We start from the raw sequence: 23,905 nt of genomic DNA, 5'->3' as shown, positions 1-23,905 counted from the left end.
CCTACTCCATCCTGAAAACATGCTTTTGGCTTACTACATTTCCTGTCATGTGTCTTCTTGTGAATCTGGATCCCAGGACCTGGGATGCAGAAGTACTGTTATATTACAAAGACCCAGAGAACCAAGGATCAGGAGTCCAAGGCAAAAAGTTTATTGCAAGTTACTCTTATATCCATTCTACCCAGGTCTCTAAATCTTCAGGAATAGGAATGTTTTGGTTACAGTTGTTTTCCAAGGACTAAGGGAAAGGGGGCCAGAGAGCACTGTGGCAGAGCCTGTCGCCTACGCAACGATCCAGGGAGCCTTTCAAGTGCCATTTGTCTGCAGTGCTTCCCAAACACCAAAGGTTCCCAGCCTGAGTATGAGGCCTGTGCTATTCCAAGCCCCTCCCAGTTACATCTTCTAACTATCTATATTAACCTAACAGAAACATTCCTACGCTGCTTGATCATTATGAAAAATGACCTCTTTCTCTTTTTTAATGTATATATACATATATATTTTGAATGTTAGAATTATGTGGTATCATTTTGTATAGACTAGGATTTCCCTTCAAACTCCCACCCCCAACAGATTTTCCCCATTTTACTACAATGGTGTAGTCCTTCAGAAAGAATCATAATTCCATCAGTCTATTATTTAAGTGCACCCTGTCACTGCTGGTACAGACAATGTCAGACAGAGCAGCATCCCATTGTCTGCATATGTCCAATGTGCATTCTAAATGTTGAGAAGGAAAAAAAGTTTCATCTCAGCTGTAATACCTGCTCTTCTTCATTGGTAGCAGCTATGTAACCTATAATACTTTGTATTTCCTCATGAGTTCCACCTTTGCACAGAAAATACTTAATTAGTCCATACAAAGAAGTTCTTATTGTTCGAATGTCATCAAGAGTTAGTTCATTATATTTACAACCACTTCTGAAAGATAAAACAAAAATGCATTGAAGTTTTAATATTTTTAAAACTTTTTATGAAATGCAAAATCTTTTACAGAATCATTACAATTCATGGTACCTTTTAATTTCTTTTACTCTGAAAAAAAATTCAGTTGAAGCGTTTCAATGACAAAAAGTGGTGTGTTAAAGTTTACATTTATGCAACATTGAATCTATAACAGGCATAATTTTAAGTGCTTTATACATTATGAATTCATTTAATGTAATCCCCCAAACAACCAGAAAAGTCATAGTTTTATTATCTCCTTTTCACAAAGAAACTCAACTCAGAGAGGATAAATAATTTGTCTACAGCTAAACAACTAGTGAAATCCGGATTCAAATCCAATGTGTGCAAAAGACTGTTCACCAATTTATCTCTATATTATCCTGCCTCTCAAATATTAAAAGGTATTATAATCACTAGGGAAGAGAAAATCCTCATGTTCTAATCAGTAGCAGACACAAAACAACTGAAAATGAACAAGGACACCATACCCATAGTACACCCGAAGTGTATCCAGGAGAAACTGCACACCGTACTTCTTTCGGAAAACTCTCCGGCTGTCCTTAATGATGGTTGAAAGATACTGTATATGACCTGAAAGCAAAGCTCACTCAGAAATTACATACTCAAACTCAAACAAGTCTTGACAAATTTCTAAAATAACTATAAAATTTTATCAGTCAATTCCTACCAATTCGAAAAGGAAAATCTCCACGGTTCCAAATACGAAAATCAAAGAGCAAATACTGATACATTTGTTGCAGAAGCTGCAGATTTTTTTCTAATGACACTTGTTCAATGAGCAATTGAACTGCCATCAATACATTAACATCCATTAAGGTGCTTGGCACCTAAAATCAAACAAAAGGATACACAAAGTTCAGTACAAGTAATTTTCTCAAATCAGAATGTCTACCTGAAGTAAAAATACAAAAAAAAAGTTGAAAAATATAAACTTTAAAACTATATATAAATTTAATTATTAGATTTTCTGATGTATCACTGGAACATGTTTTCTTAAGGCCACATTTTTTTGTATCTAAAATTTAGCTAACAAAGTTATGTAATTTGAAGCTAGCAATTATGGTTATATAATTAAAAGATTATATACCACTTATGAAGTCATTCTTGCGTAAGGTGATTACACAAGTTTTAAAAAGTTGTCCATGAAACAAATAATGCTCATTAATACCATCTAAACTATCAGCTATAACCCTTAAACACATTATCCATTTATTAAGAATATCCCAGCACTGTTAATCTTACAATCTAGTACAGCAACATGCTAGATTGATTCACCTTCTGAAGTAAGGTACCAAGAGTTGCAACTCCATGGGAGTGAATAAGATTTTCCTGGTTGATAGGATGCCTCTGAATGAAATGTTTCATAATCAAAATAAATGTCGCAACCAGGTTTCTCTCTAGTCTCGACTCTGTAGAAGTAAGAACAAGTTAAATAGCATAACTAAGTTAATCACTTTCAAGATTTTTTTTTATGTTTATTTGCAAGGCAGAGAGACAGAGATCTCCAATCCTTTGTTCACTCTTGAAATGACCATAGTAGCAATGTCTGTGTGCCATACTGAAACTAGGAGACAGGAACCCAACCACACTCACAGCATCACTTGCTGCTTCCCAGAGTACACGTTAGGAGGAAGCTAGCATCAAGAATGGAGCTCCCATATAGAACTCAGGCATCACAAGCAACATGTTAAGTACTATGCCAAATGTCCACCCTGTTAATCATTTTTACATCAGGTTTTCCTGTTATCACAATACATATCATAACAAAAAGAGAATTAATTCAATAGTTTGCTTCCAAAGCATATCTGTGCAAAAACACCTGCATATTGCATGAATATATTCACATATAAATATTCTCTCTAGTTCAAATTAATCATGTGGTCGTATTTCCACAAAGAGTATAAACTAAAGTGTTAAGAATAAAATCAACATCTTCAGTTTTAACCAAAGTATTAGGCACCTACTGAATGATAATATAAAATCAGGAACAGCTGCTAATAGCTACAAATGGTGATGACATTTTAATCTACTCCTCACTCAATTCCCAAATGTCTCAATGACAATTTTGTGCTAACTTAACCTTTATACCTGATGCCTTTGTGGAGGTCAATACCATTCGATCTTCTTCTACAGGTGTTACTAATTCAGGTTCATTCAATCTTCCAGGAATCTGTCCCTCATTAAAGTGGCTGATTTGCTCCAACAAAGGAAAGAGCACATTTAGTCCACCTATGCAGTTTATGATATCCTGAAAAGAAAATTCTACTTTAAATTTTATAAAACAGATACAGTTTTATTGTTTAATATATACATAGCATGTATGAAGTGATATAATTTTGCTAAACTTTTAAAAAAGATTTTATTCATTTGAAAGGCAGAGAGAAAGAGCAAGAACTAGAGACAGAAAACTTTCATATGCTGGTTCAATTCCCCACATGGCCATAATGGCTGGAGCTGGGCCAGGCTGAAGCAAGGAGCCAGGAGTTTCGTTTGGGTCCCCCATGTAGGTGCAGGGACCCAAGCACTTGGGCCATTCTCTGCTGCTTTCCCAGGCACACTAGTAGTAAGCTGTCTTGGAAGTGGAGCAGCTGGAGCTCAAAGGGACACACATATGTAATCTCCACATAACAGGTAGTGGCTTAATATATTACACCACAATGAAAGGCCCACTAAATAAACTTTAAAGCAATGTCCAAGAGAGCCAAAACTGAATAAATACTTGTGTGAGAAGATAGGACAAAGCGCACCCTAGGGGCCACCATATCAACTACATTCACTGCACTTGCCAAAGCTTAAGGATTTCAAACAAAGGCATTCTAAACATAATTCCATAAAAAGATTTATAATGTAATTCTAATAATAAAGTACAAAACAACCGTCACTAGAGAATCATGGCTCTCAAAACAGCAGAATAAATCATGAAAAAAATTTACTGGTAGAAATGATTGATTCCTCTACTTTTATAAACCTTTTTTTTTTTTTTTAAGATTTACTTATTTTTATTGGAAAGTCAGATATACAGAGAGAAAGAGAGAGAGATAGGAAAATCTTCCATCTGATGATTCACTCCCCAAGTAACCACAACAACAGCCAGTGCTGCGCCAATCCGAAGCTAGGAACCAGGAACCTCCTCCAGGTCTCCAATGTGGGTGTAGGGTCCCAAGGCTTTGGGCCATCCCCGACTGCTTTCCCAGGCCACAATCAGAGAGCTGGATGGGAAGTGGAGCTGCTGGGATTAGAACCAGCACCCATATGGGATCCTTGCGTGTTCAAGGAAAGGACTTTAGGTGCTAGGCCCTGAGTCCTCCTCTTTTGATTAACAAACAAGATGAGGTAGGTGGCTTCAGTCAAAATTCAATGTTTTGGATAACCTAATGAAATATATTCTCTGGCCTTTGATAAACTGTTTCACTGAAACAATAGGTACATTTAATTGTCAGACAAAAATTAAAATTTACCACCAATTTTCCTTTTATAATTTAATATTTTAAAAATTTTATTTAAGCTATAACTTCCATTTAAGATATCTCTTAGGGCCAACTGGCTGTGCTTTGGCTGCTCTATCTCCAATTCAGATCCCAGCTAATGGCTGGGAAAATCAGCGGGAGATGACCTCAATATTTGGGCCTCTGCCACCCACATGGGAGGACTGGAAGTAACTCCTGCCTTCTGCCATTGGCCAGGCCGAGCCACCCAGAGAATGAGTCAACAAATAGAAGATTCCTTTTTCTCTATCTTTGCCTCTCTCTGGAAATGCTTTCAAACCAACCAACCAATCAACCAACCAACCAACCAACTAACCAACAAACCAATCAGCACATAAATAAATTAATTAATTAAAATAAAACATTCTCTTTAGGGAAATAGTATATTTTAGGAGTATAGATTATCTCAGATTTTCATGTCAACCTAAATAACTTTTACTAACTTAACTACTTGGTCAAAAATTTATTGTATATTCCTTGCATTGGACAGCAGGGCAAGGGCCTAGTGCAGCAGCCTAGTGACCAAAGTCCTTGCCTTGCATGCACCAGGATCCCATATGGGAGCTGGTTCATACACCAGTTGCTCCACTTTCCATCCAGCTCCCTACTTATGGCCTGGGAAAGCAGTCCAGGAGAACCCAAAACCTTGGGACCCTGCACCCACATGGGAGACCATGAAGCAGCTTTTGGCTTCTGGCTTCAGATCAGCTCAGCTCCAACCACTGCGGTCACTTGGAGAGAAAAGCAGCCGATGGAAGATCTTTCTCTGTCTCTCCTCTCTGGATATCTTTCTTTCCAATAAAAATAAATAAATAATTGAAAAAAAAAAACAGTGGGGAGAAAAAAGCAGTTGGAATTTTTTAAGTAGTATGGGAGAGTCAGGCAAGCAGTTACTACATACCATGATTTATGACATGATACTGTACTAAAGATACCATGACAAGCACAGCTAATTCAGTTAGCAAAGTAAGCAGCAGTTTCTAAATGGAAGCAACATTTAATGTACACAATATGAAACCAAAAAGAAGGTAAACAAGAAGTGATAGCAAGAGTTAGGAAAACAAAACATGACTCACTTTAACCCTCAAAGAGGAAGAAACTTGGGTATGTTAGAGCTTGTAGACAGATGAATAAAAAGAAGTATCTGATACAGGAGAAGGAACTGAAATCTGCCACATGGCATGGGGGACAGTAATCCGCACCCTCTGTTCACTGATGCTCAATTCACAACACTAAGATATGTAACCAACCTGATGACCATCGACTGATGAAAGGGTAAAGAAAACGTGATATATTTATTCATATTCTATGGAATACTATTCAGCCATTTAAAAAGTCAGCCTTTTATAACAAATTGAGTACAACTGGAAATCATTGTGCTAAGCAAAATAAGCCAGTTGCAAAAACACAAATACCGTGTGTTTTCTCAGATTTGTGGATGTTAATATAAAACACAAAAACAGGTGCAGGAATGAAATGGTCATTTTGGGTTATTAGCCCATGTTTAAACTCCACTGGAAATGTGGTTATGTGGTGTTCTTATTTTTTGCTTATTAAATATTAAGCCTGTGAATATAAAGTGGAATAAAATGATGTCCGTGTGTGGGATCAATGCAATAAAGGCGAAGCCTCCACCTCTGGTTCCAGCAACCCACGTGGATGCTGGTTTGAGTCCAGGTTGCTCCACTTCAAATCTAACTCCCTGCTTGTGGCCTGCGAAAGCAGAAGAAGATGATTCTGCACACACATAGGAGACTCAAAGAAGCTCCTGGCTTCGGATTAGCCCGCCCCAACCGCTTGGTTCATTGGGGGAGTAACCCAGCAGATGAAAGACTGTTCTCTCTGTCCCTCCTTCTCTCTATAACTGCCTTACAAATAAAAATAAACATAAATCTTTTTTTAAAAAATGTATGTCTGTGCAAACGCTGTTGAAGAGAGGGAAGGGAAGGAGTGGAAGTGAAGGATAGAAAGGGCATGAGGGAAGTGTGATTGTCTACAGTGTGGAACTGTACCTATAGAAGACATAAAATCTGTCCCCTTTAAATTAATTAAAAAAAAAAAAACTTATGGGACTGGTGCCATGGCAGGCAAGCTAATCCTCTACCAACAGTAACAGCATTCTATATGTATGTGGGTTTGAGTCCTGACTAATCTACTTCAGATTCAGCTATTGCTGATAGCTGTTAACAACAATAGAGAGTGACCCAAGATTTTAGGCCCCTGAAACTATATGGGAGAGTCAACAGAAACTTTTGGGCCATCTTACACTGCTTTCCTAGGCACATCAGCAGACAGCTGGATCAGAAGTGGAAGTGCCAGGACTCAAGTGGGTGCCTACATGGGATGGCGGCACCATAGGTACCTGTAACAGTGCAGGGCCCAAGAATAAACAACGGAAGAATGAGGCAATACTATGTAGCCTATTTTTCTTATGCAGATTGTTAGGTGCACAGAATAGCAATTATCTCCACGCAAGATAATCATTCAACCACTATAGTCATTCAACTACTTACTTGCTTATCTTCCCAATTGTACATCAGCATAACATTTTAATTGAGACTTACCTTTCATATCAATGTACTGGCGCTTAAACATCTTTAAAAGGACAGATAAATGAGTGATATAACAGGATGCCCATTGTTTATTATTTTGTTTACCTTAATGTCCCAATTCACTACTTTGTTTCCTGTTAATCTTCCATGCAGGCAGTTAGTAGATAAATCAAGACAGATGGAATTTTTGCAGGCCTAAGGAAAAAAAAACACAAAACAAAAACAAGAGAACCACAGTTAACAACTACGTGCAATTAGAACAAAACATAACTAATAATATATGGAACATTTCATCATTACTGTAAATGTTATATAGCCTAGTCAATGATCATTAACCACATGAATTTTACCATGATTGTTCTCCGTCTCAAAAAAACCAGGAACTAGATGCCACAGCATTCATTCATCAAAGATCAGTCACTCTCCCTTGTCATCTGAGGCATGAACTATAGCAAAAACTTCATTGAAATATCAGGAAGCTAGAATTGGGAGGCAGATCTAGAAATCAAGCCCAAGCACAGGGATGTGGGATGCAACTATCTGAACCACTAAGCTAAACACACCCATTCCCATAGCCTTTTACTTCTAGCAGTTTAAACACAACAGGGCTCAGGGCCTGGCACAATAGCCTAAATTCTCACCCTACATCTGCCAGGATCCCATCTGAGCGCTGGTTCATGTGCTAGATGCTGCACTTCCCATCTACCTCCCTGGGAAAGCAGCTGAGGACAGTCCAAAGCTTTGAAACCTTGCACACATGTGGGAGACCTGGAAGAAGCTGCCGGCACCTGGCTTCAGATAAGCTCAGATCTGGCCATTACAGCCACTTGGGGACTGAAGCAGCAGATGGATGAGCTTTCTCTGTGTCAATCCTTTTCTCTGGATATCTTCCTTTCCAATAAAAATAAATAAATCTGAGAGAAGGGGGGCGGGAAGCTCAGCAGTGTGTTGCTCAGCAGTGTGTTCAACAGACTAATCCTCCTGCATTTTCACTGCCATCCCACGTAGAAGCCAGTGCTACTCCTCTGCTCCACTTCCAGTCCAGCTCCCTGTTTATAGACTGGGAAAGTAGTGAGAATAGTTTAAACCCTTGGTCATTGCACCCACGTGCGAAACCAAAAGAAGCTCCTGGTTCCTGGCTTTGGATTAGCTCAACTTCAGTCATTGCAGACATTTGAGAAGTGAAGCAGAGAATGGAAGACCTCTCTCTCTGTTCTTGTTTCTTTTCTTGGTAAATCTACCTTTAAATAAAAAGAAATCTTTAAAAGAGCAAAAAAAAATCAAACCTAGTGTTATCAAGGCCAAACTTACTTTGTAAAAATATTACAATGCCTGCAATATCAAAATGACCAGCTGACAATCACATGTCTAGAATATGCTACCAAATATAATATTTGCATTAAATCCAAGATTCCTTAATCATCTTTACTAGATAGTACATAGTAAAAATAGGAGCTAATAGGGCCCGGCACGATAGTGTAGTGGTTAAAGTCCTCGCCTTGCATGCCCGGGATCCCAAATGGGCGCTGGTTCTAATCCTGGCAGCCCTGCTTCCCATTCAGCTCCCTGCTTGTAGCCTGAGAAAGCAGTTGAGGATGGCCCAGAGTCTTGGGAACCTGCACCTGCATGGGAGACCCGGAAGAAATTCCTGGCTCCTGGCTTCGCATTGGCACAGCACTGGCCATTGTGGCCACTTGGGGAGTGAACCACTGGACGGAAGATCTTCCTCTGTCTCTCCTCCTTTCTGTATACCCGCCTTTCAATAAAAATAAATAAATCTTTTTTTAAAAAATAAGAGGTAATATAAAATATAGTTGGGCAAACAAATGTATCTTTTGGGAGAAAAGTCACAGAAAACAAAGAAACATAAAGCCAAGAATCCAGGGGTGACTTTCTGGCCTGGCAGCTAAAATGCACTCATATCAGAGCGCCTGGGTATAAGTTCCAATTCCACTCCTGACCCCAGCTACCTACTAATATGTACCCTGGAAGGCTCTGCTGAGTGCTGAAATAAATGGACTCCTGCCACCCAATAGCTTCAGCTAACCCTGGCTTTCACAGAGATGCAGTGAATCAATGGATGGTAGCTCTCTCTCTCTGCCTCTCTGCCTCTGAACTCGACGGAAAAATAAGCAAATAAATTAATTTTAAAAGGCACTATTAAAAAATAGAGAAAATTTAATGGACATAACCAATGCAATGCACAAAACGTGAGGAGATTTATAATTGACATGTTAAAGGCTAAACATTTCTGGGAACATCTGCAAGCAGATCATATCAGATGAATCATGTCTCTTCGTTAGGTAAATGAGTATGTAAAGATATTTAGTGATGAAGTGTCCTGATAGCAAGGTCAATGTGCTTTCACAAATGATTTGAGCTGACAGAATCAGTTAGTATGGCAAAATGCTAGCAACTGGTACATTTAATTGAAAAGTACGTGGAAAATCGCTTGACCACTGTTTTAATTTATCTCTAGATTTAAAATTTATCAAACTAAGTAAATTTTATTAAGTCAAATATAATCAGTAGCCAAAATTAATAAAGTTACCAGCGGGCTAACCTAGAAAAAGACATTCCATAACCCATAATCTCACAGTTGAAGCACTGTTGAGTCAATGTAACACTGAATACAATGAGGGCAGATGAGGCTGGTTGTAGTTTATTTTTTCTCCTTCTGAAGTAAACATTACTTTTTTTCCCTCTCCTTGTACTTCCTATATCACATCTTAAAAGCACTCAGATTGAGCGTAATTGTTTCATCTTTCCTTCAAAAAAAACTAGAACACAAGTTTAAACAGCTTCATTTACGCAAGCCAGCCGACGCTATGAATTCCATCCTTGGTCATTTTCATTCCTGCTGTTGAATGATACAGTAGCATCTATGCTGTAGCTCAAGAGGTGTACCTTAATATTTACTGCTTCTCACCTTCCTTTGAAACTTTCCAAAATTTTAAAAATGCTAATTCAATTAAAGCCTCTCCTTCTTAACTACCTACTGCAATGACAAAAGGAACACAAAAGGAATTTTCATTCCCAGCACAGTTACAAGTAGACAGACAGTCCCGCGATTGCTCTGACCTTTGCTGTGTAGTGCAGAAGGACGTTACCGGGCAGGTCGGCTATGTCAGACTCTTGACATTTCCAAAGATTTAAACAATTTGGACCTGAAAATTATTTATACACATACACACACATCACTGAATATGGCCTCCTTGGTTCTGTGTCATCAGAACAAAATTTAAAATTCAGCTGCTTAGTTACTTAAATAATGCAGTTAAAACATTAAGATATGTGCTTTTATATCACTTCTAATTAATCTAAAACCTTGGATCAATCTCCACTACATATGAAAATTTTACATAGCATTGAAGAATTGACAGAGAAATCAATAAATAGTTCATCTCATGTAAACCAATTCAAATATCATAGACAAACTTAGAAAACATTTAATCAAAAATCTGAATAAACACAACAGAAATAGTAAATGAGTAAGAAATTATTCTTAATTTTGTAAAATATCAAAGAAATATGAATTCAAACAAGGTTCAACTTCACATGTAATAGCAGAAGGAACAGTATGGACCATTTTATCTTACTGAGTTGGTAGTGAATCTGGAACACTTATGTTTTACTGACAGATATTGGGAATTAACCTGTTCCTGCTAACTCATTAAGCAATATGTATTCTGAGCCATTAGTATATTCACTCACTTCAAATATTTATCCTGGGAGTTCATACTTAAACACACAAGAATAAGAAAATCATATGTACAAACACTCTAACACATTTTAAATGTGCAGTTTCTATCAATATTAAAATGCATAGGGAAAAATGCATAGGAAGCTTAAGTAAGTCATGTATTTTGAACAAAAGAAATGAAGCAGCTATAAGAAATAATAATTTTTATCGCTTTTTAATAATTTTTACTATTTTTAACATAGTAAATGTTAAAGCTATCCCAATACTTTCCAGAAGTTTGCTCCATTTGTGCCTTCACAAAGTATATGATACTGCTTCTTCCCTTTCAGCATAAATTAAAATATAAGCATCAAATAAAATATATTCCTCAGAACATACTTAGATAATAAGAAAAACTCTTAAATTTAATTAAATACTATAAGTGTACATGCTCACCTGCTAAATATAATGACTTCACTTGAGGAGGCTGTAGTGCTTCACAGAAGACAATAACAGACCCTAACTGACCCTCCAGAGATGTGGGACATCCCCATTCACTGTCTTGGGTTCCAGCTGATATCAATTTGGTAGTTAATTTTGATTTTTCAGGTGATCCTCCCCAGGAGGCTGATGACAGAATCCCACCAAACGATGATCGATGAGGGGTCATGGGAGAAGAAAAGGGAGGATCTGGGATTTGGGATGGTGGAGGAGTGGTAGTCCTTTGCCCAGCTGAACCAATGCAGCAGGAAGTAAAAGGCTAAAAATTAAGAAACACAAAAACAGTTTCAATTAGATTCCTAGCCTCATTTTTAAACTGAAACATTTCATGAAACTACCTCCTATGAACGCTACTTCAAGTCCTGGCTGCTCCACTTCCAATCCAGCTCCCTGGTGATAGGCCTAGGAAGGCAGCAGCATGACCCAGGTGCATGGGCTTCTGCCCACCCAAGTGGGAGATCCTCCAGGCTCCTCGTTCAGGCCTGGCCCAGTCCTGGCTGTTGTAGCCATCTGGGGAGTGAAGCAGCACATGGGAGATTTCTCAGTCTCTCCATTTCTCCGTAATTCTGACTTTGAAAAAAAGCCAAATACATATTTGTTAAAAGAGAGACAGAGAGAAAAGAAATCATTATCCAAGTTACCTTTGCCCAATAGAAGTTGGATGCATTATTTTATGATTCACTTTGTCTTTTGGTGGATTTTGAAATTTAAAAAAAAAATTGTTTTTACTTGAGATGCAGAGAGCTAGCTAGGTAATGTGAGAGTACTTCTGTCTGCTGGCTCACTCCCTATATGCCTGCAATAGCTCTGGGACAGGTGAAGCCAAAAGGCAAGAACTCAACAGGTCTTCCATGAGGTAGAAGAACTCAACCGATAAGAGCCATCACCATTGCATTACCTAATAGAGTAGGTAAGAAATACTTTGAAATTTTGAGGAACAGGTTCAAAGCAAGCAGAGCCTTCTAACACTAACTGAAACTTGCAAGAGTTTCCATAAATCTGTAAAGGTTACACTTACTTCATTCATGGCAGGAAATTTCAGAGGAGCAGAAACCTTCTGTTGTCCATTGTCATAGATATAGACGAGACTCTGACCAAAGGGTCTTTTTCCAGGCATGTGAACAACAGTTATGTTGTGCTGATGAAGTAAAAGATACATTTAAACTATATTAGGTCTTTGGAGAAACAAAGCTGTTCAGACTACTACTTTGCAATAGTTTGTACAAACTATAAAATATTGAAGGTAAGCTTAGTTAAATGCTGACTAAAATAACATCATCAAACGAATATCAGTTTTTCCTGTAGTATTACAAAAAAGTACTTAGGTTTATGCTAGAAAATCTGTACAAATTTGAACAGTGCGTTTGTGTACTGTCCAGCAGACTATTTTTCACAATCTATTTTTCCAAAAGGAAGTTTTAAATTTAAAAAATGAATAGACATGTATTGTTTTTATCAACTTATTGCCTCAGTTCAAACTCAAATTCAAAACTAAATTTGCTTCTAGAAAATTGTAAAAGATACCATAACATTTCATTTTAATTTTCAGCAGAAAAATGATCACTGTTAAAATGGTAACAGCAAACTGCCTATAGATTAACCTCAATATGAGCAGAACTTTCAAAGAGAAAAGTTAATGATCTCTCAAAAACCACACACACACACACACACACACACACACACACAAATCTGATGTTAACTGCTTTTCATAGGCGAGAATCAAGAGATTCATTACGATGTCCTAATGCCATACCCAGAGGGAATCGCAGAAGCTGTGCTCTGGAAGCATCACCGTGGCATATTCTCTTTTCGTGCACACTGCCACAACCAACATACCTGAATAAGTGATAAAAGCTTCAAAACCCATTCCACTTCCTGTAAAAAAGCTAACAAAAATAGCTATTATCAGAACTTTTGAAGCCAGTTGTTCAGTTTCATCATCACTGAAGCAGCAGAACTATAAGCTATCAGTGATACATTCAAAGACAATCCCCTGGGGACGGGCATCGGGGCTGTGATATTGAAGCCGTTGCTTGCACTGCAGACAGCCCATACTGGAGCACTGGCTCCATTTTCTCTGCTTCCTACGCAGTTTTCTGCTAATGCACCTGGGAAGACAGTGCGATCTGGCAGATGGCACAAATACCTGGGCCCCTGACACCCACAAACAAGAGCAGAGAGTTCCTGATGCCTAGCTTCAGCTTAGCCCGGCCCTCAGCTATTGTGGCTATGTTGGGTGCATTACAGGGGATGTAAGATTTGTCTTTGTGTCTTTTTATTGCTGCCATTCTATCTTTGAAATTCACAAATTTTCAAAAAATATACATAAATCTTCAGCTTAAATTTTTAAAAAGATTTATTTTTATAGGAGAGTCAGATATACAGAAAGGAGGACAGACAGAAATATCTTCTGTCTGATGATTCACTCCCCAAGTGGCTGCAATGGCTGGAGCTGAGCCAATCCAAAGCTGGGAGCCAGGAGCTTCTTCTGGGTCTCCCACATTGGTGCAAGGTCCAAAAGCTCTGGGCTGTTCTCGACTGCTTTTCCAGGCCACAAGTGGGGAGATGGAAGGGAAGCAGGGCTGCCAAGATTAGAACCGGAGCCCATTTAGGATTCTGGTGTGCAAGCCACTAGGCTATCATGCCAGGCCCTCTTTGGCTTAAATTTTATCTCCACACATTCTAACCTTTTTTCAAAGACATTTTCAAAATCTTTTTGGAGGATGTAAGAATTTTAAAAATATAAAATGCAGCATTACAAGTGGAATTCCATTAGCAAAATATATCAGTAACAGAAATAAATCTTACAAATAAGATTCAGAAAGAATAATTAAAAGTCTCAAAATCATAACGCATATTATAAACTAATAGGTAATTGAGTCTGGATGTATGTGCGCACACAGACTTTGAGTCTTCATACAGAAGCACCTTCAGGGGAACAGGGCAATCATTCTCCAAGTTTACTGTTTCTTTCTGTCCACTTCTACACTACATTTAGCAAACAATTTCCAGACTAGCTTAAGAATTTGAACTCAAGGATATCTGAGAAATATAGTTCTCATTACAAAAATAATAATAAAATCACTTCTAACTGAACTGTGTATATTCTAAGAATGAAGATGTTTCAGATAAACTGCACATTTAAAAACAAGATCCTTGCTATATGATTTTCTAAGATTTATAGCATATTTTATTATAATAGTGTTCACTTATAATCTATTAACTTGTACCAGTACCTGTATAATTGTTTTCTCTTTCCTCCTTTGTTAGCAGTGCCAACAGTCAACTGGTCCTGATCTAAGCAAAACCATGCGGTGAAAGAAAATGCAGACCCAGGCCACTTCTGTATGGAAGGCACAGAAATTCCTGCCATACTGTGAGACAGATTAAAATACTGCAGTGCGCTCTCCAGGCTCAGTTTCCGGGCCATTGTCAGAATTGCCCGAGTGACAGGAACAGTGTAAGGGTGAATGTGCTCAGCTTCATCCACTCTCAGCAAGCGCAGCAGGCGACGGATTTCTTCTGCACTCACGGACTGACTCCCCAGGGAACCAAGGATTGCAATCAAGTTCTCGGCACAAGTTTGATGGAGGGAAGAATGTGAATCAAGAGTTTCAATGATTCTAATTCCCATGTTTGCATTGACACAAGTAGTTCGACTCTGTCTATTGATACAACAAATTCTTTTAAGCCAATCAGAGATGAAGATTTGTAAGTCATGGGATTCTAGTTCTGGAAGCCACTGGATAAGAATCAAGAGAGGCTGAACATTACTTATACCCAAAAGACCAACTGAAGTATGGTCACCCTCTACAGCCTGAAAAGCAACACAGAAGATAAAAGGTTAGTTACCATTTATGAAGCATGGATGTGAACTTGTTTTAATAAAAGGCCAAAACCTTACCATATTCATAAGTTCTTTAAGTAGTTCTAATGCTGGCTGACCCATAGATTTTAACACTTCAAACATATGTGTATAACCAATTCTTTCTTTAAATACTTCCTAAGAGAATGGGAAATAATATATTAAAGCATATTCCCAATAAATGAATTTAATAAATTTAAAATATATTAAATAATATCTAATAAGTTAATAAGCTTAATAGTTTAAAAAATTAGGAACTAAAATCTTAAAAACCATATTTCTTCCTAAAATCTTAAAAAGCTCTATTTATATATGTGTTATATAGATATATGTATATACGTACATAAATAGAACTTATAAATAGAACTTATTTTAAGATTTTGTGTACAGATATGTAACACACACATACATGGAATAAAAGTTATAATCTACCAAAATACAAAATAAATGAAAATAGAAGTAAATGTGTATTATAGAATTATACAATTTACATACTAGGGCATACAACACTAGATTTATTACTAGCAAAGCATTAGGTAAAGTCAAAATAAAAACAGAAAAATGCAAACAGACTTTAGCAATAAGAAGAATCAGACAGTAGGCGGAAAAGACTGAAGGATACTGGCAATTCTGAGTACCGGTGTGAAAAAAAAAAAAATTGATTATAAAAGCTTTCTCTCTGTTCTTTGTATATAAATAGTCTAAAATATCTGGAACACCAAATGCAAATAAAGAAGTTCCAATCACATTGATTTCTGAACCAGTTACGTTTCAAAAATCATAAAATAAATATGAAGAAAACTGGTATATTAACTTAGGCAGAAATATAGATACAATATAATCAAAAGACTTAAATAAAACTACTTAAGAGTGGTTGCCTCTACAGAAGAAAACAGTTGAAAACGGATAAAAAACAGCATGAGAAAAATTCATTAAAAATGTAATGACTGATTTTGACTCGGAAACCACGTACAGTATTTCATGTTTAAAAATCACATTTTTAAAAGACATCTGACCATATTTTTAGAGTGATTCTTAGAAAACCACATAGGCAACCTACTGTCCCATAAACCAATTATGCAGAATTAAAGTGATTTCTTCCTTACAGAAACCATATTAACTGAAGATTAAAATGAGAAATCAAACTGTAAAAATTAAGATATTACATTGCATGGAAATCTTACCAAGAGCTATAGCAACCAATCTAAGGCAGAGGTTAAGTCTCCTAACACAAAATAATGGAAACTAAGGAATATAATTGATGGGATAGCTCAGGTAACAGAAAATAGTGAAGCATGAAGGATGTGATACTTCAAAAGTTCGTGGAAAAATAGAATAAAAAATAAATTTATTTTGGTGCAAAACTTTGAAATATACTTTTTTCTCTTATGACATATTTTCTATGAACTCTCTGAAGACTCATATTACAGATGGTAGGTCAGAATGTAAGATAATAATAATAGCTAGGAACATTCACTGAGCACTTACCATAAGCCTACCATTTTACATGAATGTCCCTGCTAATCCTTGTGACTGTTCAATGAGCTAACTACCAGTATAACATGGCAGGGGACACTCAGTGGTAGTGAATGAGATGGACATAAGACTGAGTGTTAGTGACTATAAACTCTGAATTCCCAAGACCATTCAACCGTGAAAAACCGTTCTAGATTGATCTGGTTCTTCACACATGAAGCATGTTGATCTTATCGTCAGTCATACACCAAGGAGACAATACAAGGAGTGACTGCCTTATTAATAGAGGAAATATGACATAAAACTCAATTCTTTCAACTAATCATAAATTCACTTAAACTGAGCATTTCTATAGTTCAAGCACAGTGCTATCTTCCCATTCTTTGACCAACATTATAAATCTCTATCAGTTTGTAGCTTGGTCATAAATGTTCTTTTTAACATGGTAAAGTAATGTCATCCAGGTTTATCTTTAAAACTATCAACAAAATAATTTTTATACTAAAATATTTTGTAAGCTATCTCACCAGGTATTAAATCATTTGTGTTACATATTTCTATACACCATTGTGGGACCAATATAATGGAAAGTGGAACATCTAACATCTTGTAAAGCTTGGGGTTATGTGTTTCACCTTAGCAGCTGGCGACTTGTTCATTACTGCTGTCAATGCCTGAATGGTTGATACAGCCAAACAATCCAACTGTCCCTGAAATGCCTACCAGAAGAAAAACAAAAGCCAGAGATAAGCAAATGTGTCCAAGATTTTTATTGTTCATTTAGGAAACCATTTGCCCGAAAACCTGAAAAAGTAAATATTTGACATGCACTATATTCTGCTTTCAATGAAATGTATTTCTGAAACAATAAAACCTGCAAAAGAAGTTATCTACTTAACAGAAAATAAGGTACATGTCAAGAAGGATAAGGCCACATTCACTCATTACATTAAAATATTTTGAGGAGAAAACATCAAGCTCAATACATGCTTTTCAAAAATAATGGACAATCTCTAGAGGAAGGGAGGGAAGTCAATAATTGCAAATTCAATTTTGTTTTCATTTCTTTTCAAAAACAAAGTTTCTACACTTTAATCTACTAGTGTGTAAAGATGACTTAAAAATTCTTGTTCACCTAAGTTTCCAAACCAGAGGTTGACAGTAAAGTTGGAGGTGAGCATGCCAATTAGTCATGTTATTTACAAACAATAAGGTATATCTAATTTCACATAAAATGCAAAAGTTGAAGAAAATACAGAAAAAGAAATATCTAGCTATGAGCACTGTCATGTTTTTGGGAAGGCAATCTTTAGTGCCAAAGTTATAAGAGAAAATAAAACTAGCTCTGTGTTGCCTGTCATTATTTCATGTGTTAGATTTCAGCATGGTACATTCACAGAAAAATTAACGCCAACAATGTTCGAGAAGTGAACAGGACTGTTTACCCATATATAAAATAGTTACCTTGAAAACACAGAATAATAACAAAGATGTTATAAAATAAACAGTCCTAAAAATTTGCTTTCAGAAATACTTAGTTACGATTTAAAGCAAGTTATTTCACAATAAATGATTTTCCTCTTTCTCCCAGAAGATTATGAGTACTAAGGGACTGCTTATATCCTTGTATGGTTGAACTAGGCTCTTCCCTTTTAGAAAATTATTTAATCAAAGTCTTAATTTTTGTTGATGTTATTTGTTTAAAAATACACAGAACATGTTATACATGTAATGAACACATGAAAATGTCTTAAAACATTCTGCATACAGCAGAATTACAAACAAGTAAGAGCTGTGCTACACTTCATCCAAGAAGGAGAAAAAGACCTCATTTCATGTATAATTTTGAATTGTAACATTAAGTCTCTAAGGGACTATAATAATCGTAATCTAACACTTTCAAAGAGATCTAAAACAATATAATACTCTGCAACTTGATATCTGGTTTTAAGAACATAAAACAATAACTACAGTATCCCTTTTTATTTTATATCACAACTCCTACTTACATTAATAAGAGATTCTTTAATAAGAGATCTTATAAGTATTCTCAAAAAAACAGTAATTTTTCTCAAACAAAATGTGAGAACGAATTTAAAAGACACATTTTGTTTTACTACACCTAAATACAGTTGAACTTTTGTAATAGAAAAATGTCACTTTATTCTAAATTAACCCTTAAGGATTCAGAATATTCTTCCCTTCCTCCAAGATTCTAGTTGTCCATTGAATTATAATCATCACTTGTCAATAAGAAGCAAAGAATCAAGATGTTAACAATGACCATACATATTCACAAACAAAACCCTAAGACCCCAATACACCGCAGTGCTTAGAAAAGGAAGCTCCCAGATAAGAGTCACCACCAGGTGGACAGCATTGATAGCATCCCATTCCTGTACTTCATATCTCCTCAACAGGGCACAATGCACAGAGATGGAATTCTACTGATCTTATACATCAACCATCAAGACATTTGTCCTTGAGACAAAAGCAATTTTTAATTCTAATTTTAAATAATTTTCAAAAACAGTGGATATTAAAGTTAGATAACATTCATATACATTAAAGGCAAGATGAAAAGTACAGGAATAGGTGCTCTGATTGACTGATTTTGGACTTCAGCTGAAACAAGATGCAGGCTTTGTAGATACCTGGTCCTCATTCATTTCTGTAAGTAATTTGTTGGCAAGGTCTTTCTCGTTCTTGTCTGTCACCTTATTGCTAGCATTTAAAAATAGCTGTTAAAAACAGAGACAAGAATAAGACAGAAAGGACATTAAATTTTCACCTACAAGCAGGAATGAATGGATTTCCATGTCTCTTCAGGGTGAATTTCAAAATCCACTGGGGAAGTACACCACCTTCAGCAACTAGATTACCTGCTTTTATTATTACAAACTAGTACTAGTTTTTATAATATGTAATTGGTTAAAAAATTAGCTGATATTCCTAAATTATTACAGATTTAACGGAGAATGTCTCACAGAAAAGAAGGAAAGTGGCTAATGAAACAGAGTGAAGATTCTATGTGATCTATAGCCAAGTGAGTTTGTAAACTAGTATTAAACTAACTAAACTAACTAAAAATATTTCTTTCGAAAAATACTTTTCAGAGTCTCAAGTATTCTATGAGGAATGTCAGCGTGCAGCATTTCCCCAAGTCATCTGATAACACATTCCTCTGAAACACTATAAAACAGTGGTCTCCAAAGCAAGCAGGAATTGGTCTGCAAGGGATTATCTGCTTGTGAATAAAATAAAGGAATTAGTCAGCATCCCAAAAGGCCTTCACTTTGACAACACTTTATATAAAAAGAGACACAATGCACAGGAGAGTAAAAGAGAGAGAAAATTTTGCAAGGAAACTTATTAACAGCAGTATAAGAAGTTCTTAGGTTTTTCATTTCAGAAATGAGAAAGCAAAATCTCAGTGACACACTGAAATAATATAATATAAAACAAAGCAAATAGGGGGCCAGCATTGTGAAGTAGCTGGTAGGGCTGACACCTGCAATGCTAGCATCCCATAAGGTCACCAGTTTCTTTTCCTTCTGAACCAGAAACCTGCTACCAGTCATGGTTGAGCAGTGGAAGACAGCCCAAATACCTAGATCTGTGTCTCCTCCATGGGAGGCCTGAAGGAACCTTCTGGCTCCTGGTATTCACTGTGGTCTTTTGAGGAGTGAACCAGCACATGAAACATGCCTTTCTCTCTGTCACGCCTTCTCTGTAATTCTGACTTTCAAAATAAATACAAGAATCTTTAAAACAAATAAACTGAATAGAGAGCTGGTATGATATTACATGCAAAAGTATGCAAAATTTAATATACACATTATTATATATATTATACATATTATACATAATATAAGGGGTCTAAGAAATTCAAGAAAAGCAAATTCGTGCTAGTTTATTAGAACTACATATAGCACACAGCAGGGACTTCACAAATAAAAACAGGAACCGTTAATACCAATAAAGATTTAAACAGTAATAATACTCCATGTTTCCTAGAGGCAGGGAAACAGGACTGCTTAAATAAGCTGAAATTAAAGTCTTTCCAGCAGAAAATCACAGTAATCTATATGAAGAATCTTTATATTTCTCAAGATCCACCCCAAAGAAACATTCAGAAAAACACCAAGATGTGAAAGTTTAATAAACCATGAAATGATTTTGAACTCTTTCTTTAATATTAGACACATGCCATGGTCTTTTTCTTCTCATTAATTCAACTATCCTTGGACAGCTCCAGAAGATTTTTACATTAGAATTCAAATTACAGCCTTGCAATACAGTAAAGCAAAAGTAACAGTTAAATGTTAAATTAAATGTATGATTCACTTAGTCATACTGTAAATACTTAATATGTAAATACTTAGTATGAGAAAACTCATTTTGTTTTCAAGGACTAGAGGAAAGTAGGTGGAACCATTGTTTTCCTTCCTGTGTATGAGGGGACTAGTCCTCTAGAGGACTAGTCCTCTAGTCCTACTTTCCTCTAGTCCTTGACCCTTTGCAGCCTAATAAAATATGTCAAAATTATCAAAAATAAAATTTATATAATTTTGAAAGGGACAATAATTATCATTTCTCACATACGAAACTGTAAGACAAAATAATATCACATTCTAACATTCAAATCAGCTATTTGGTAACAACTGCTTTAAATAATCAGTTCATAAATCAGAAAATTAATCTCCAATATATTTATTTTAAAATTATGCTAAAGAATAGCTGTCTCAAGATCTATGAATTGCAAAAATACAAAGTTTTTCTGAAATTTACTTTAAAAAAGAGTCTTCAATGTGGCAGCAGCATATATCTCTTACCAATTACATTTCATTTCCTTTAATATTGAAAATACAATCACTTTAAGCAACAAAAGCAAAGATGGTAGTATGTTTACTCATATAACACAAATATTACATCTATTCTAACATCCATGATACCCAGAGAAAAAAGTTGAACTACAGGATAGATTATATAACTCATCACTGATCTCTTCAATTCCTTAAAATTTATAAAAATCACTGGGCTTCATTTGATTTTCAGAGCTCACATTTGTTAACGACGACCCCTAATTTTTACAGCAATCATGTTCTAATATGTGTCACACTAGGCAGTTTAAAACTAACTAATTTGGGCCTAGTGCAATAGCCTAGTGGCTAAATCATTGCCTTGTATACACCAGGATCCTGTATGGGTGCCAGTTTGTGTCCTGGCTGCTCCAGTCTCTACCTGTGGCCTGGGAAAGCAGTAGAGGACGGCCCAAAGCCTTGGGACCCTGCACCCACAAAAGAGGCCAGGAAGAAGCTCCTGGTTACTAGCTTCAGATCAGTTCAGCAATAACCATTGCAGTCACTTGGGGAGTGAACCAGTGGACAGAAGATCTTTCTCCCTCTATCTCTTTCTCTATGTATATCTGCCTTTCCAATAAAAACTTTTTTTAGAAACCCTCTAACAAATTTACACATAAGTGAAGAGTAATCCTCCATTATAGTTTATATCATCTAATACATGATGCTGCTATTCTGAAAGTTCTAAAATAAGCCTGAGTTTGCACACTTAAGGTGAGGTACTACAGTGGTGAAAATCAGTGAACAATACAGGTACTTCTGTACTCCAAGAGGACTGTTCAGATAAGCAAAACTTCAAATACATTCTGTTGTCTCTGTTGCTGCTGCTCCTAATGTATAACAAAGAAGTAATGATAGGAAAGAAAACATTGAAGTCAGAATGCTTATATTTAAATTGTTCACTGTTCACATGAAATCAAGGGTGTCACCCCTACAGACTTGCAAGAGGCAGTATCAATTATAAAAGAAGAGTATACGAGTAGTTTTTCAGCTTTGAAATGAAACTGCCTAAGTTCCACATGGCATTCTCCAGGACTGAGGCCCAGCTCCAGCTCCTGACTTCAGCTTCCCAACAATGAGACACTGAGAGGCAGCAGAGGACACCAAGAAGTTGGGCTCCTGTCACTCATGAGGGAAATTTAAACTGAGTTCCTGACTGCCGCTTCTACCCCTCAACCCAAATCTCAACTGCTACAGGCATTTGAGAAGCGAACCAGAGGATGAGAATTCTCTCAGGTTCTCTAAATTTTAGAAAATTAAAAGCAAAACAAAGAAACGAAAGTGTGGGGCCCGGTATGATAGACTAGTAGCTAAAGCCCTAGCCGTGCACACATTAGGATCCCATATAGGCACCGGTTCTAACCCTATCAGCCCCACTTCCTGTTCAGCACCCTGCCTGAGGCCTGGGAAACAGTTGAGGATGGCCCAAAGCCTTGGGACGCTGCACCCGCATGGGAGACCCAGAAGAAGCTCCTGGCTCCTGGCTTCGAATCAGCTCAGCCCTGGAAGTTCCAGGCACTTGGGGGGTGAACCAGCAGAAGGAAGATCTTTTGATCTCTCCTCCTCTACATATATCTGACTTTCTAAAAAATAAATAAACAAATAAATAAATCTTCCAAAAAAATCAAAGTATTCCTAGTAACTCTAAGAATATCAAGGAGGGGTGGCCCTCAGGACAGGGCGTCTCATGCCTGGATCCCAGATGACAGCCACCATGTGCACGTGGTGAACTATCCCTGGGCCTGCCTGGGCTCCAGGGGCTGCTCCCTTCCAGGGTGAGTACACAGAGGGGGGAGGTCACCATGACTGGGCAGGTCTGGGACCCACCCACCACCTTCATTGGGTGGTGAATGGGATTGGGGAGGGGCGCGACCTTGGGCCAGGGAGTTTAAACTTCCAGCAGCCTCCTGGCTGCTGGTGGGTCTCAGGACAGGGCGTCTCATGCCTGGATCCCAGACTCCAGCCACCACGTGCACGTGATGAGCTGTCCCCACATGGCCAGTGCACCATTTGGTGCCAGGCTCCACCCGCTGGCCCCCCAGCCTGGGAGCTCTAGGGTTTTGGTTCTTTGAATCGCTGCTTAGGTAGCTCCAGGTTGAACCCACTGTGCTTCTAGGATGTGAAGCAATCCTAAAGATTCCCAATGACATTAACTCTTCCTTTGAAAACTTGAACAATGCTGACCACCAAATACCAGTCCATGTAAAAGCTATGACTTGGGGCTTGTCATTCAGAATCATATCCTATTACCTGACAAGATGATGGAACAGGAGAAGGGTCACATTAAGCAGGGCCATGACATTAACTAGCACTAGAACCATAACCGGGGGTAGATTCTGTGGGGGATATGTGGGCCAAACCTTGTGGAAATGCTAGCCCCACTGATTAGCTCAAGAGTTGGGGTGGTGATGGACTAAGCTAGGTGTGACCTAGGAATCTGCCATCAATCACAGCTAAAGGAACCCCCAGTAGTCTGGACTGGTCAGGGAAGCAGCACCCAAATGTGCATCCTG

The 23,905-nt window shown here is 37.3% G+C and overlaps 1 protein-coding gene across 4 annotated transcripts in view; it reads right to left on the bottom strand.

The window, feature by feature from the left end:
• NBEAL1 (neurobeachin like 1) overlaps positions 1–23,905 on the bottom strand; it is a 155,093-nt gene that overhangs the window by 69,190 nt on the left and 61,998 nt on the right. The window contains exons 11-24 of one of the 4 annotated variants that reach the window (XM_040984461.1): positions 19,185–19,271; positions 17,166–17,249; positions 15,094–15,192; positions 14,426–15,006; positions 12,943–13,075; positions 12,208–12,327; positions 11,145–11,448; positions 10,088–10,173; positions 7,112–7,201; positions 3,058–3,217; positions 2,245–2,378; positions 1,637–1,796; positions 1,437–1,539; positions 765–921 (exon numbers count right to left, since the gene is read on the bottom strand). In XM_040984461.1, the coding sequence (XP_040840395.1) occupies positions 765–921; positions 1,437–1,539; positions 1,637–1,796; positions 2,245–2,378; positions 3,058–3,217; positions 7,112–7,201; positions 10,088–10,173; positions 11,145–11,448; positions 12,208–12,327; positions 12,943–13,075; positions 14,426–15,006; positions 15,094–15,192; positions 17,166–17,249; positions 19,185–19,271 (2,298 nt within the window). The remainder of the gene's footprint in view (positions 1–764; positions 922–1,436; positions 1,540–1,636; positions 1,797–2,244; positions 2,379–3,057; positions 3,218–7,111; positions 7,202–10,087; positions 10,174–11,144; positions 11,449–12,207; positions 12,328–12,942; positions 13,076–14,425; positions 15,007–15,093; positions 15,193–17,165; positions 17,250–19,184; positions 19,272–23,905) is intronic. The other 3 variants (XM_040984463.1, XM_040984464.1, XM_040984465.1) reach the window with 3 other exon arrangements.

Source organism: Ochotona curzoniae, unplaced genomic scaffold (assembly GCF_017591425.1).
Source record: "Ochotona curzoniae isolate NIBS_2020 unplaced genomic scaffold, NIBS_Ocur_1.0 contig_4148, whole genome shotgun sequence".
NCBI lineage: Eukaryota > Metazoa > Chordata > Mammalia > Lagomorpha > Ochotonidae > Ochotona > Ochotona curzoniae.
The sequence above is the reverse complement of the archived record's forward strand: the minus strand, read 5'-3'. Positions and strand labels throughout refer to the sequence as shown.